The sequence below is a fragment of the Colletotrichum phormii genome (assembly GCF_030913505.1).
Source record: "Colletotrichum phormii strain CBS 102054 chromosome Unknown BDP81scaffold_25, whole genome shotgun sequence".
Lineage (NCBI taxonomy): Eukaryota > Fungi > Ascomycota > Sordariomycetes > Glomerellales > Glomerellaceae > Colletotrichum > Colletotrichum phormii.
Window position 1 is genome coordinate 386243 of NW_026851467.1, and position 12350 is coordinate 398592.

Consider the following 12350-nt stretch of genomic DNA (forward strand, 5'->3'; position numbering starts at 1 on the left):
GCGGTGGGAGGCTGAGTCGGCGCTAGTCCCAGACAAGGTCCAAGGTGGGCTCGGTGACTGGAAGGTGAGCAAGGTCAGGAGCATGGGCCAGGCCAAGGTGGACGGTAAGTAATTTAATTGGTTGCTTCACCGAGACGCTAATCCCCCCCCCCCCCCGTCTTTGTGCTCCCAGGACTGCCCCTTTTCTGTTAATTCATTTCACAAAAGCCACCAAAGCGACCAGAGGCTGGGAACGGAAGCCGATTGCAATAGCTTCATCAACTCCAACCTCCAATGCCCAAATGGAGTAAGGATGATGGTGATGATTTTTTTTCTTCGTTTCCTCCTAGGGTATCCATTGACTCGCGACTACCTTGGGTAGGTAGGTTGATTGATCACGCCTTGAGGTAGCCCAGAATCACCTCCTTAAACTGCTCAAAGTTGTCGACAAACGGGACGTGACCCGCGTTCTTAATCACCTTGAGCTCAATCTTGTTGTCCTTGCCAGCCGCCCTGAATCCCTTCTCCACGCTGTCCCGCATCCCCTGCATCGCCTGCGGTAGATTCGCGTCCTTCTCACCAACAACCAACAGTGCCTCGTCAACACCAGACCCAATCCTCTCAAACAGAGGTCGAATATCGAAGCTGTCGCTCTGCAGCGCAAAGCAGCACGTCTGGAATCCCTCCACGGTAGTCTGGTTCATGATCGTGCGTGCGCGGGCCGCCTCTTCAGGGTTGGCCTTGATCCATTCGGCGCCGAACCAGCGGTCCATCGTCTGGTCGACCTGGGCTTCCATGTTGCCGGCCTCGCCCGCTGCCTTGGCCCGCGGGCCGAACAAGTCCTCCACCCCGGCGTGCTTGGGCGACGAGCTGATGGTATCGCAGATGGCTACCTTTTGGATGATGCCAGGGTACTTTGTCGCAAAGTAGAAGCTCGTCGCCGCGCCCATGGATACTCCAATCCACCCAAAGAGCTTCTCAATCTTGAGCGACTTGACCAGAGAGTGCACGTCGTCGGCTATCGTCTCGAACTCGGTGTCGAGCTTCTTTGGTGCCGACGACTTGCCGTGGCCCGGCTGGTCAAAGCGCAGCGTACGGAAGCCGTTGGCGTGGAGAACCTTGACAACATGATCCCAGAGCGTAAAGGGCGCCGCAAGTGAGTTGGCTAATAGGACGATGGGCTTCGAGTCCGGGCCTGAGAGTTCGTATGAGAGAATACGGCCGTCAGGCAGGTTGAGTTGCTGTGCAGCTGCCATTGTGAATCCCACTCTTCCAGTGCTCAGATGGTGATGTGATGTTTGGTGGTGCTCGACGATTTTACTCAACGTACGTACGTACGTACGGTACCCACGTGAAGAATGAGTGTTGTGAAAGAGGCAATGGATCAGAATATGAATCTACGGAATGAAGTAACGGACCTTCCGCGATTAATATCAGGGAGACGACAACCTCAACCTTTTGTGACTTTCACGTCATCGTCATGTGACGGCCGCGGGGTCGGATCGGGGTGGCAGCTTTCGGAAACTGGCAATGGTGGGGTTGCCTCCTGCCCGGCACCCGATGGACTTCAACGTTATCTAATCACGATACGTACCTGAGGACCGACCCTGTGCCATCACATGGGCCACACCAGCTTGAGGTGCCGTGGTCGTGCGTGGGTACGTACCTACAGCCTATCTATCCCACTACTTGTTAGGTATCCAAATTGTCCCATCACACAACCAGCTCAACAATGCTCCAAAGCAAAAACTGAGTTGGCCATCAACAAGAGCGAGAGCAGCGGATGACGATGCATGAGAGGCAAAAGTGCAAAAGACAAGATGCGTCAAGGACAGGATTCGAACCTGCGCGACCGAAGCCACTGCCTAATCTGGAATCAAGGTTTGATAGCAGGGCAGCCCATTAACCACTCTGGCACCTTGACTAGTGACTGTTGTTGAAATTCGAAGCCTTCCGACGTGCTCAGTAGGGTCGAGCCGTAGCATGTCCGCTCTGCCCACCTGGGGCGACCGCAGCATCTGTCGTCCCGTCTCGAGGGGCAGAAACTCTAATTCGTGCTTGCACGAGGATTGAATTCAGGTGTTGTCGGCGAACGCTAGCAAGCTGTTTGAGAATTTTTCTGGAAAGGTGACGGACGAGTAGGAGAGAAGGAAGAAACTAGATTGAAAGCAAAATGTCAGAGAGAAAAATCTTTCAGAGCTAGCTATTCACATTACTCGGTCGGTCGCAATGGCCACTTGCTGCCCCTGGTTCGCTGCAACCTCGAGGTGTGGTGGCGGCAACAGTGCAACGAATAACCGTGCTCCATGGTGTTACTGTCATACCCAAAGTCTGAGTTCAGTCATCAGAGCACCAAAGAGAAGCACATTTCTAAAGTCAATTGAGGTAATTGACGGAGATAACGTTCTCCTCATGGACTATGCAGCAAGGATGTCAATTTCTTGGATCAGTGTTACCTGGCACGGATTCAGGGAGATGGTAATTATGAGAAATACAGCATCGATTCTTAAATCTCATAGTAGCATTTTGGCATTCGAAGCTTGCTACGACCGTAGAAAATTTCCAACACACGAATAGACAAGAGGTAAACAACAAGGTTATACGGTGAGATCACAGCTACGATGTAGTCTTGTCAGCGTATGCCTCCCATCAACCCAGCCAGGGCACGGAGCAATACTCACAAGTCTCAACGTAGATGGCTGCGAAAGTCGAGTCCTATTCAACAACGCCCGACTCTTCTTCGGTCTCCCCTGCAATTGCTGGAACGCCATCCGGACATGCCTCACGTCAACCGCCTTCCTAAGACCCTCCGGTTCAGCGAATAACCCACCCAAGCCCGCCACCAAGCCCCTCTCTTCCCCAGCTACCGCCGTCCCCTTGCCGAGAAGGAGGAGGGCCTCTTGCTTTTGGACCCTGAGTGCCTGCGCAGTCAAGTTTTGCACCATTTCACTCGTCAAGAACCCCAGAATATCCATCACATCGTCACTGGGCTTATTCTCTGCAATCACGCCTAGCCCGCACCATTCTCGAAACCTCTTGGCCTTGCGGTAGGTCAGCGACGCGTGACGGTACTCTGACCACGTCGCGTACTCCGCAACGGTCATATCCCTCGTCCGGTCATCATTCCTCCTCAGCTTCTCCAGCGCCCGCCTCGCTGCTGGTGATATCCACCAGATCCTCCTGGCTCGCCTCGGTGACTTGTTCGGAAAAGTAGGATGCCGCGTCCCATGGGAGTGTGACGGTAGGTAGCCTGGCCTTGCCGCCGGCGGGTGCATCGTCTGTGGGAGCGGCGACATTTTCTTCCATATCGACTTCGTCGACGAAGCCTTCTTTTTCGTCAGAGTCTTTGACGGTTCTGCGGATGGCTTTCCAGATAAGGAAGATGCGGAGACGTTCGGCGCGGGCTTTGTCATGGCGCACTTGGAAGATTAGGCCGTTATTGGAGAAGACGCGGGAGCTGCGGCGGGCGGCGAGGTCGCTGGCTGTTTTGAGCTAGGAGACGTTGATGAGCATACACTTTGTATCTTGCGGTGGTGGACGGGTGTGAACTATGGGTGCGTAGGAGGCTTACCATGTGGATGACTTGTTCTCGGATGATGTCCTCAATGAGCTTGGTGGTCTGTACGGAGACATCTTGTGATTCTTGGTTATGTCTTTTATGAATAACACACTGTTATTTAGAGTATAGAAGTTCATTTCAAGCATCCCGAATGAATCTTTCACTTTTCTCGAGAATAGCTGTCAAGTCAACTACAGATCATGCAACAAGTGGTACCATCATCTTTCCAGTCATGACAACTATCCCATCAAGGTTTCGTATCCCTTCTCCATCATGACATCCATCCAACACACATCCTGCTGTTTCTCATCCATACAATTCCACGTCTCTTTCGCAAGAATGATCATCTGCCGTATTGGCTTGGCTGCCAGGATACCCTCAAAAGATGCAAGACGTGAGAGGACCAGCCGTCTAGCGTGCAATATGTCGGTCGTGGTTGGTAGTACTTTCAACCTGGGACTAGAAGCAATGCTTGCCACAGGTGTGTCTACCACAGAATCCAAAGAAGCAAACTCACGATTCATAGAAAGCTCGCTGCAGATGCTTACCAGAAGCAGTGGTTGGATGGATCGAGACCGCGACGTGATTGGAATATCGTGCAAAAGATCGAGGATGTGTAAGGCAAGACAAGTCAGCCACGTTTCATGGACAATTTCCGAGTCGTCGGAAAGGCTGTGTTCCATGTCTCCTGGTATATCCAGCCATGCGGACGGACTGGCGGACGCCGCATCTTGCAAGAGTAGATCAGGAAAATTGCGATAGAGCTGCAGCAGTCCGGTGCACCTGTATGCCTCTGCAGCTTTCAAGAGATGGTCGGTTGGCGTCATGTCATCGCCCGAGTCCATGACTGTAACCTCTTTTGGAAGGTCAATCTTGCAAAGCTGCGAGTGAAGCTGCTCCGCCGTCTGGATGGCGGCAACGGACTGCTCAATGTCGTGCCTCGACGAGCGCTGGCGGCTACGAATCCGTTTTCGCTCTTTTCTGACCAGGGTCCCAACTTGGCCTACAATCTCTAATACCTCTACTCCAATTCCTGTCTGCGGATGTGGCATCCTCGCGTCATTGCGACTCGGAAAGCGAGGTGGCTGTGGCTGAATGGCTCCAGTGGACGCCGGTGAAGGCAGCTCCTGGTCGGTTACGAAGGAAAGCAGCATCTTCCAGTAGACAAGAGAATTATAGAAGAAGAAGCGCTTCTGCTTGTCCGCCATTGCCAAGTTGCTTTCTTGGGCTTCAAGGTGGAGCAGAGTCTCAGCCAGTAACTCAAACTCGGATTGGCCTAGTTTGCTCGGATCGTGCCAACAGAGACTGAAGCCCAGCATGACCAGCGCCAATAGTGATGATGTATCCGTCGGACCTGCTTTGCTTTCTTTCCATAGAGAATTGACAGCCTGATCTCGAAGCCGGCCACTCGCTATCGAAAGACCAGGCGAGACCTCGGCCAAGCAGGCTGCTGCCATGCTTTGCGTGACGTAGTAGAGAGACGGCGAGTTGCCCCAGAGATTGGAAATGGTCGTTCTGTATGGATTCAAGTTGCTATCGTAGCAAGACATCATTCCGCAAACTTCTTTGAAGTAGTACTCCACTAGCACTGATGTATTGTCTTGTAAGGAGGGTGATAGTGGTGTTTCGTAGCGAGCTACGCGCCATGGAGCCGGATCGTTTCGCTTCTCAATAGCGAAAAGGCCATTGTCCGGACTATTGGGAGTAATATTCGGCCACAAGTCATCGGTCCCGAGTTCTGGCAACCCGGCAGGACATGATGTCTCGAGAATAGTAAAAGGAGTTGGCGGTTGAGCCGGCAGGTCCGAGAAAGGAAATGCATGGTCTAGATGGTTGCCATCTTGAAAGTCCATGCTTGACGAAGTGTTGATATTTGCAAACTGACTGAACAACTCCACGTCACAGAGATCATTGTCAGATGAATCAAGGGATTGTAGAGTTCGACATGGGTCTTTAATCCTTTGCTGCCGGCTTTCTGGTTCGCTATTTGTCGGAGTCGTGATGTCGATCCTAGGTGATCTTGAGGTTGGCGGCCATCTGAGAGGCTTTTGGTAGCCGGGGCAAGGTATCCCGAGCCTCTTACATCTTGAGCAATGTGGCTTCAGTTCGTCGCATTTCAACTAATAGAAAGCGTATTAGGAATCAACACAGTGAAGGGTAAATAATGTTGGTGATTAGTCTCATACTCGTTTAGACTTGCATACTGCGCATCCATTGCGGGATCTGGTGATCGTTTTTTGAGACGTTGACTGCATCTAGTCATACTGAGATAGTCACGATCGATGAAAAATGAGATAGCAGCACAATTCAGTGAGGCACTCATTCAAACTTGCGATTCCTGTGTGTGAAGCTTTCCAAGTGCTTGAGCGACGATTGTCTCGGTGGATGAACTGACTCGCGTCCGGATGCGGGGAGCTTATCGGCAGTGGACCGCTCGGGGGATTGCATGACCCAGCGAAGATGAGCGCATGCCCCCATCCGCTAAGCCGAATCAGGTTTCTCGAGGCGAAGGAAAATGATGCTGAAATGGGTAATGATTGATGAGGAGACAGACGATGGAGCCAGTCTCTTCTCTTATTCAAAGTTTGTTTGATAAGACTTACTGGAAGCACTAAGCCACGCTCAAGCTATATCAAATCCCAGTGCTATCAGTTCTGATCTCATTATCTTTCAACATGGCAGCCGTCTCAGGAAATCAGTCTTTCAAGGTCGCACTGATACAAACCAGTCCAAAGGTGAGCCCACTATCGACGTCACTCAAACACGAACACGAACACGAACCATCGCCAACTCTCACCTTCGCAGGTTCTGGATGCCGAGCACAACTTTGCCCATGCTTCCAAACAAATTCGGCTTGCTGCAACTCAAGGAGCATCGCTTGCCGTTCTACCAGAATATCATATGACAGGATGGATGCCGGACGAACCCTCATTCGCACTCAGCTATGAGGAAGCTCAAAGTTTCCAACGCCGATATCAGCAACTCGCAGCCGAAGTGCACATCAACATCTGTGCCGGCACAATCGCCTACCGCGCACCAGACGACCAACACACGAAGTCCAAGCCAACTCTTCTCAACACCTCGTACTTTATCGACCATGATGGACACCTTTTGGGCGCTTACACCAAGACCAACCTCTGGATTCCTGAACGCAATCACCTAACTTCAAGCATCGACTATGCGCACAAGATGCAAGTCGACGAAGGCACGCCGAAACCTCATCAGGTCTTCGATACGCCGTTGGGTCCCGTGGGAATACTGGTGTGCTGGGATTTGGCCTTCCCAGAAGCGTTCCGCCAGCTCGTTCTTGCAGGGGCAAAGATCATCATCATGCCCTCGTTTTGGACCTTATCGGATATGAGCAAGGAGGGTCTTGAGTATAACGCGACTTGCGAAAAGATGTTTGTGGAGTCTACGCTTACTACGAGGGCATTCGAAAACACTGCTGCCATCATCTACTGCAATGCAGGAGGACCTTCGGAGCAGGGCTTTTTTGGTTGCAGCCAAGTTGCACTACCCATCGTCGGCAAGGTTCCAGGGAGTTTCACAGACGGTGAGGATGGCATGCGGGTAGTGGATGTGGATATGCGAGTTGTTGAGATCGCTGAGCGGAATTATCAGATCAGACAGGATTTGGGACGCGTTGATTGGCATTATGGGTATGTCAAAGGGGCCAAGTTGTAGTTTAATGAAAGAAAACGCTACCTATGCCTGACTCCATAATATCATCTATGATCTATTTGAGATGCGCTGAATGTCAGCACTTGTAAGTCTAGATTCTTGTTTGTCCCTGATCATCAGTCTTGTCCGCTGCGGATGATGCCTCAAATAATCTCAAGTTGATCTTCCAGGACAGTCGGGTTATAGGGTACGAACAAACTGAAACCAATAGGCCGTCGAAACAGTTATTTCTACGCGGGTTGTGTATAGAAAGGAACACATTAAAATGCGTTCCTGGCGGGGAAAACAGTCCTTGCTGACTCTCTCTACCTAAATATGGAGTAATTGGGCTCATGGCAAAATTTATTTCTATTTGACTGAGAACTATGTAAAGGTTCACAACTTATTATGTGGTGAGACGACTATTCCTTTTGCATAGTCTTGATCTTCGATAGGGTTTGCTGTCGGCAACTCCTCCCCGAGGATCAGCTCAAACCTAGGACCATTGTAAGTTTTTCTCTTGATCACCCAGAGTGCAACCGCGTAGACGATGAAAACTCCAATGACGGCGGTTACGTAGTCTGTGGCATGTTAGATCTAAGATGCATGGGCATGGTACTAGTAGATGGAGACTTACTCATGGTCGAAAGATCAATGGGGATTGCTGGTGGGAAGCAAAAGAACTATTGCAGTCTACGTCAGCAACCTCTCATAATCTGAATGCATCTTTGTACTTACGACAGACGTTACAACTACAAAGAGAACCGATGTCCAATTCGTGAGATAGCCCATGAAGCCTCCACCCAAGGAGAAAACAGGTGGGTTATCCGTAACTAGTTTGCGCCCCCTGATCAGCAGAATCATGACGGGCATTGCATAAGAAAGATTCAAGAACAATGTGCAGCTTGCGATGTACGCATTGAACGCCACTTCAGGACCTAGACGACGTCAGATATCGAGTCTCATGCACGGATGAGGAGACTTACCGAGGTAAAGAAGACCGAAAAGGATGTTGAAGATGGCTTGCACAACAATTGCGCGTACAGGGACATTTAGCTTGGGGTGAAGGTGTGAGAGGCTGCGCAAGAGCAAGGTTAGACAGAGTTTTTATGTGGTGGTGAGGTCAACGTGTGCTTACTATTTCGAAAATGGAGTTCCATTGTCTCGAGCCATAGACCAGACCAAGCGACTGCCCGACGTAACGCAACCGTTGGCGCCATTGACGAAACACAGGGCAACTGCGACGCTCAAAACAGTCGCGGCTGCTTTGCTCTTTGTAGCTTGCAATATCATCTCTGTCAGAGGACTTTGGGTGGGCGAGGAGAGCAGTACATCGATATCAACGGCACAGAAGAGCATCACGAGGATGAACGCAATTCCCCTACATTAACTGTCAGAATAACGACACTACAGTCCTTGGTAGGTCTGTACTTACGTCGTTCCACCAACGATCACAGCACCGACCATGGCTTGGGGGGCATCTTTAGATGGGCTAGGCATCTCCTCAACCATGTGCGCGACAGCATCAAACCTGCAGCAATATTAGCCTCGCTGCTGTAATGCAACAGTGAAGTCCATGACCAACCCAATCAGGCTGAGGGCAGACTGAAGAAGCCCAAGCATCCAAGCGGTACCATCGCTCCATCCGGTTGTATTGGAGAAATTCGTGAAGACAAACTCGGCGTCTGTCTTTGGGGAGGTTGCAAGGAGCACGATGCTGATCACGACGACACTGAGCAAAGACCAGTACACTTGAAAAGATTAGCAATCCGTCAAATGTAGTCTCTAGTCATTGGTTACTTACGCGCTCCTTCGTTCCAGCGGTTGAGGATTGGATATGCAAAAATGTTCAGGAAGACCCCAATGATGGACACAGCAACGAACATCAAGTACGTGCTCCATTGCGTGATCTCGTAGGAGCCGCCAGAAGCCGCGACAGCTGCTGCGGCGAGGAATCGAGCTGTAGCGGGAGTAAGCAAAGCCATTCAGATCGTTGATGATAACCAGTTCGCACCTCCAAAATACGCCGCTGTAGTATTAAGTGTAAGCCAGCCAGCGATGTTGACCCATCCAACGAAGAAGCTCTGGTGCATGTTAGCATTTGATCTCCAGCTAGGCTGTGAGAAAGAGGGTTTTCACCGTCAGCTTCCTCCACTTCTTCGTCGAAAGTGCATAAGCGTAGTGATACTGTCCACCAGCTGTCGGATAGAGCGATGCAAGCTCTCCAACGCTGGCACTAAGAGCGACGTTGCAAATGACACAGAAGATGAAGCCGTACACAAATGACACTGACCCACCCGAGGGCATCACCAAACCAATGGACCCAGCTAGAGAAATCCAAGTACTTTGAGAGTTAGTACCAGGATTAGAAAGTGTGGAATGACAAGTTAATGACTAACTTGAGGATAGCAAAGGCCATGCCAATCATGGTGATTTTGGAGAACCGCTTCTGCAGGTGGCCATCTTGGCCATCCGCTGGTGATGTGGCCATGGTGACAGCGGAGTTTCAATGTTGTGAACTGGAGGTAGAAACAAGGATGTTCGCAAAAGAAGGTGATACTCTCATGTCCTCTTATGGTCGTTGAAGGCTGTTTCACTTGTACATCTCAGTGTCGCACTGATGATAACAATGCAGGTGATAAGGAGAGACGTCTTTACGCTTAATAACAAGCCAACAAACAGCAACGGGATTATCCTCTCGGGTAGCTGCGAAGCTGCGAGTAATGACGGTGGTCTATCAACACGCTATCCCCGAAGTGGTAGTCTTAAGCAAAGGAAAAGATGAACCCCACGGCCGGCTGTGGATCGAAGACGCAGCTGTGGAGGTCTATCAGCCGATCACCCCGCATACGATGACAACGAATCCAAGTTGCGTCAATGCCGGCACCTGTTTCCGCTGCGAACTGTGGACTTGGCCATCGAAGAATGGTGTTATTCCCTGAGCACACTTTCTCTGGCTTGGTGCCTCTCGTTCGATAAAGCTTCATTGCGATCCCTAGACGTGAGACACATTATTAACTAGGTAGAGCTGCTGCTCTCCATGACTTGGTAGGCTGTTCTACTATCCGGGCTCTGAAGTCAAGTGCGTGCATAGAGCGATTGGTACCTGGTCAAGTTTCCTCGATCGCACAGCGCCCCATCGGCCTTGGACGACGGCCGCTCTTCAGTTTAACGAAATAGACTCGAATCAATTGAATGCCTTAGTTCGCTTGATTGGATTTTGATTCAGAGCAACTTCTTATACACCTCATTGCATTCGATCTCCTGAACCCACAAGTTCCACGGTCGCATCAATGACCACTGTGTCGTCTTGTCAGAAGCCATGCACTCTTCGTGACTTAGACTCCTCACGCCGCCAGTAACTCCAGTAACACCTTGAAGCATCAAAGCAGTAGTTTGTATACTTGCGTTCTTCTGCGTATACACTGCCCGCATCACAGCTAGCTCGATGGCCTCGGCAACGACCGTAAAACCATGCCCGCGCATCAACGCCACATTATTACCATCATCAAAGTGCTTTGCCAAGTGGGCGCCCATGTTCTCGCTGCGTACAAGTAGGTCATGAACGTCGCCGTCCTCCATGTGGTCTGCAGTATCAAACACCGGCAAGCCTTTGGCGCCTAAGAATCCACACATGTGGCTCACAGCTCTAAGCGGAACACCGGATATCGTGTAGGGTACCACAGCCTCGGAGTGGCTGTGGACCACCGCGTTGATCTTCGGGTGCCGCTTGTAAATTTCCGAGTGGATTCGCCGCTCCGCAAAGCCCGGAGGTGACTCCGCGGCGTGGGGCTCGGCATCGCCGACTCTGTAGGCGACAAGATCTCCGATGTCTAACACCTGAGCTGGGGCAACGTTGCGAGACATGACGAAGATGTCGGGATCTAGCGGATAGCGGAAAGACAGGTGACCGTAGGCATCAACGACTTGATGGAAGTGAAGGATGTGAGAGCCATCGATCAGTTTGCTGAACAGCTTTCGTAGGTCATCGGTGCGAGGCAGAGAAGCCATTCCAGCGAGATGTGTGGTTTTGCCAACGATTGCACAGGAACGTGACAGGTTGCGAAGCGTTATCTTGATTTCTTGATGACCGCTGGATTTGAGAAAGGCCGGAAATGTCGCGAGTGCCGGGTGCTCAGACAGAAGCAGCTGATTGACGGGCCGATGACGGGATTCCAAATCTGGCGGGGTACGAGCACCAACTTGATGCGGGGTCATCGAGGGGGTAGTTTCTTGGGCCTTTTTCGGTCTATGCACGTAGGATCTTGATGTTATTTATTTCTTATTTACGTGAATCTGCTGGGCTGATTTTAGTTGCAATACTTGACTTGATGAAACTGACTTTTCCTTCCTTTTCAGTCTCACGATGTCTCTGCTGGCCTTTTGGTAACTAGACCTAGCTCAACCAAAAGGCGTTCTAAGCCCTCTCTGCCTTGAAAGGCTTCTGAATCAAGGCATCAAACCCAAGACTGCGTGTCCTCTCCATGTCTAGCGCCATCGATATGCCAGCAGCCATCACTGCAATGTAGCATGGTTTCAGACTGTTCTCGGTTCCGAATGCGCGAATGAGTCTTGTGGCATACAAACCATCTATGACGGGCATCGAGGGCTGCATCAAGATGCACTGATATGTCTGGTACCCTTTCTTGTATGCTTCGAAAGCTTCCTGGCCGTTGCATGCGAAATCGTACACGCAATTGAGACCTAATGTGTCTATCTGCCTGGCGATGACCTTTCCCATGACTTGATTGTGCTCGGCTACAAGGATGTTGATTGATGGCATGGCTGTTGCTGCTGCTGTGATGGGAACGCTATCCCATCGACTGCTGAATGACTACAGTACATCTATGTCTGAGCTGAGCTTGAGAGATCCGATTGCTCTGTGCTCGATTCTTCCAGTGGAAGTGTTCCATTCTGTGGTAGGGATTCTTCGCTAAGGGATGCCATGTCGGCAAAGCCATTACTCCAATGACTTGCAGCAACTCAACTCTCTTCGGTGGTAAGCAAAATGGTGAGAACGGGTAGGTTGGGAAGTGCCGCAATCGTGTTCCAACATCAGGAAAACACCGACGGAGCAAAAGGCCACTACTGAATTCTTCTCAAAACTAGATTATGTGCGGTGAGAAGCCTGCTGCCTGCTTGGCTTCTCGCC

The 12350-nt window shown here is 50.9% G+C and overlaps 7 protein-coding genes and 1 non-coding gene across 8 annotated transcripts; 1 reads left to right on the forward strand and 7 right to left on the reverse strand.

Moving 5' to 3' along the window:
* Nucleotides 1-156: 156 nt before the first annotated feature.
* On the reverse strand, nt 157-1462 carry BDP81DRAFT_438111 (Alpha/Beta hydrolase protein). Its single transcript, XM_060591289.1, has one exon. The coding sequence runs from the start codon at nt 1233-1235 to the stop codon at nt 375-377; it is 861 nt and encodes a 286-aa protein (XP_060440214.1). The 5' UTR covers nt 1236-1462; the 3' UTR covers nt 157-374.
* Nucleotides 1463-1802: 340 nt separating this feature from the next.
* Nucleotides 1803-1903, reverse strand: BDP81DRAFT_t314. The gene has a single exon. It is a non-coding gene; the product is annotated as a tRNA-Ser (tRNA).
* Nucleotides 1904-2625: 722 nt separating this feature from the next.
* On the reverse strand, nt 2626-3622 carry BDP81DRAFT_501809 (uncharacterized protein; the record flags this gene model as incomplete). Its single annotated transcript, XM_060595543.1, has 2 exons — nt 3551-3622; nt 2626-3471 (listed from the first exon to the last, which is right to left on the reverse strand). A coding segment is annotated over exon 2 (767 nt), but the record flags the coding sequence as incomplete, so codon positions are not given.
* Nucleotides 3600-6026, reverse strand: BDP81DRAFT_438112 (fungal-specific transcription factor domain-containing protein). Its single transcript, XM_060591290.1, has 2 exons — nt 5725-6026; nt 3600-5658 (listed from the first exon to the last, which is right to left on the reverse strand). The coding sequence occupies exons 1-2, from the start codon at nt 5791-5793 to the stop codon at nt 3778-3780; spliced, it is 1950 nt and encodes a 649-aa protein (XP_060440216.1). The 5' UTR covers nt 5794-6026; the 3' UTR covers nt 3600-3777.
* Nucleotides 6027-6130: 104 nt separating this feature from the next.
* Nucleotides 6131-7281, forward strand: BDP81DRAFT_357849 (carbon-nitrogen hydrolase). Its single transcript, XM_060586344.1, has 2 exons — nt 6131-6273; nt 6344-7281. The coding sequence occupies exons 1-2, from the start codon at nt 6214-6216 to the stop codon at nt 7220-7222; spliced, it is 939 nt and encodes a 312-aa protein (XP_060440217.1). The 5' UTR covers nt 6131-6213; the 3' UTR covers nt 7223-7281.
* Nucleotides 7282-7594: 313 nt separating this feature from the next.
* On the reverse strand, nt 7595-9689 carry BDP81DRAFT_453844 (amino acid permease; the record flags this gene model as incomplete). Its single annotated transcript, XM_060592868.1, has 11 exons — nt 7595-7779; nt 7836-7881; nt 7937-8136; nt 8185-8276; nt 8337-8579; nt 8634-8729; nt 8784-8949; nt 9003-9158; nt 9213-9282; nt 9338-9542; nt 9598-9689. The coding sequence occupies 11 exons, from the start codon at nt 9687-9689 to the stop codon at nt 7595-7597; spliced, it is 1551 nt and encodes a 516-aa protein (XP_060440218.1).
* A 676-nt stretch (nt 9690-10365) lies between these two features.
* BDP81DRAFT_438115 (class II aldolase and Adducin domain-containing protein) lies at nt 10366-11288 on the reverse strand. The gene has a single exon (XM_060591291.1). It carries the CDS (start codon nt 11207-11209, stop codon nt 10424-10426), a length of 786 nt encoding a protein of 261 aa, XP_060440219.1. The 5' UTR covers nt 11210-11288; the 3' UTR covers nt 10366-10423.
* Nucleotides 11289-11457: 169 nt separating this feature from the next.
* On the reverse strand, nt 11458-12088 carry BDP81DRAFT_438116 (CheY-like superfamily). The gene has a single exon (XM_060591292.1). The coding sequence runs from the start codon at nt 11979-11981 to the stop codon at nt 11616-11618; it is 366 nt and encodes a 121-aa protein (XP_060440220.1). The 5' UTR covers nt 11982-12088; the 3' UTR covers nt 11458-11615.
* Between the last annotated feature and the right edge of the window lie 262 nt (nt 12089-12350).

Bases quoted from the DNA above. Each gene is read 5' to 3' on its own strand.
- BDP81DRAFT_438115 (XM_060591291.1), bottom strand. From the start codon at position 11,209: ATGGCTTCTCTGCCTCGCACCGATGACCTACGAAAGCTGTTCAGCAAA.
- BDP81DRAFT_438112 (XM_060591290.1), bottom strand. From the start codon at position 5,793: ATGCAGTCAACGTCTCAAAAAACGATCACCAGATCCCGCAATGGATGC. The intron at 5,659-5,724 runs GTATGAGACTAA...GCTTTCTATTAG, and splicing joins CAGTATGCAAGTCTAAACGA to TTGAAATGCGACGAACTGAA.
- BDP81DRAFT_438116 (XM_060591292.1), bottom strand. From the start codon at position 11,981: ATGCCATCAATCAACATCCTTGTAGCCGAGCACAATCAAGTCATGGGA.
- BDP81DRAFT_357849 (XM_060586344.1), top strand. From the start codon at position 6,214: ATGGCAGCCGTCTCAGGAAATCAGTCTTTCAAGGTCGCACTGATACAA. The intron at 6,274-6,343 runs GTGAGCCCACTA...TCACCTTCGCAG, and splicing joins TGATACAAACCAGTCCAAAG to GTTCTGGATGCCGAGCACAA.
- BDP81DRAFT_438111 (XM_060591289.1), bottom strand. From the start codon at position 1,235: ATGGCAGCTGCACAGCAACTCAACCTGCCTGACGGCCGTATTCTCTCA.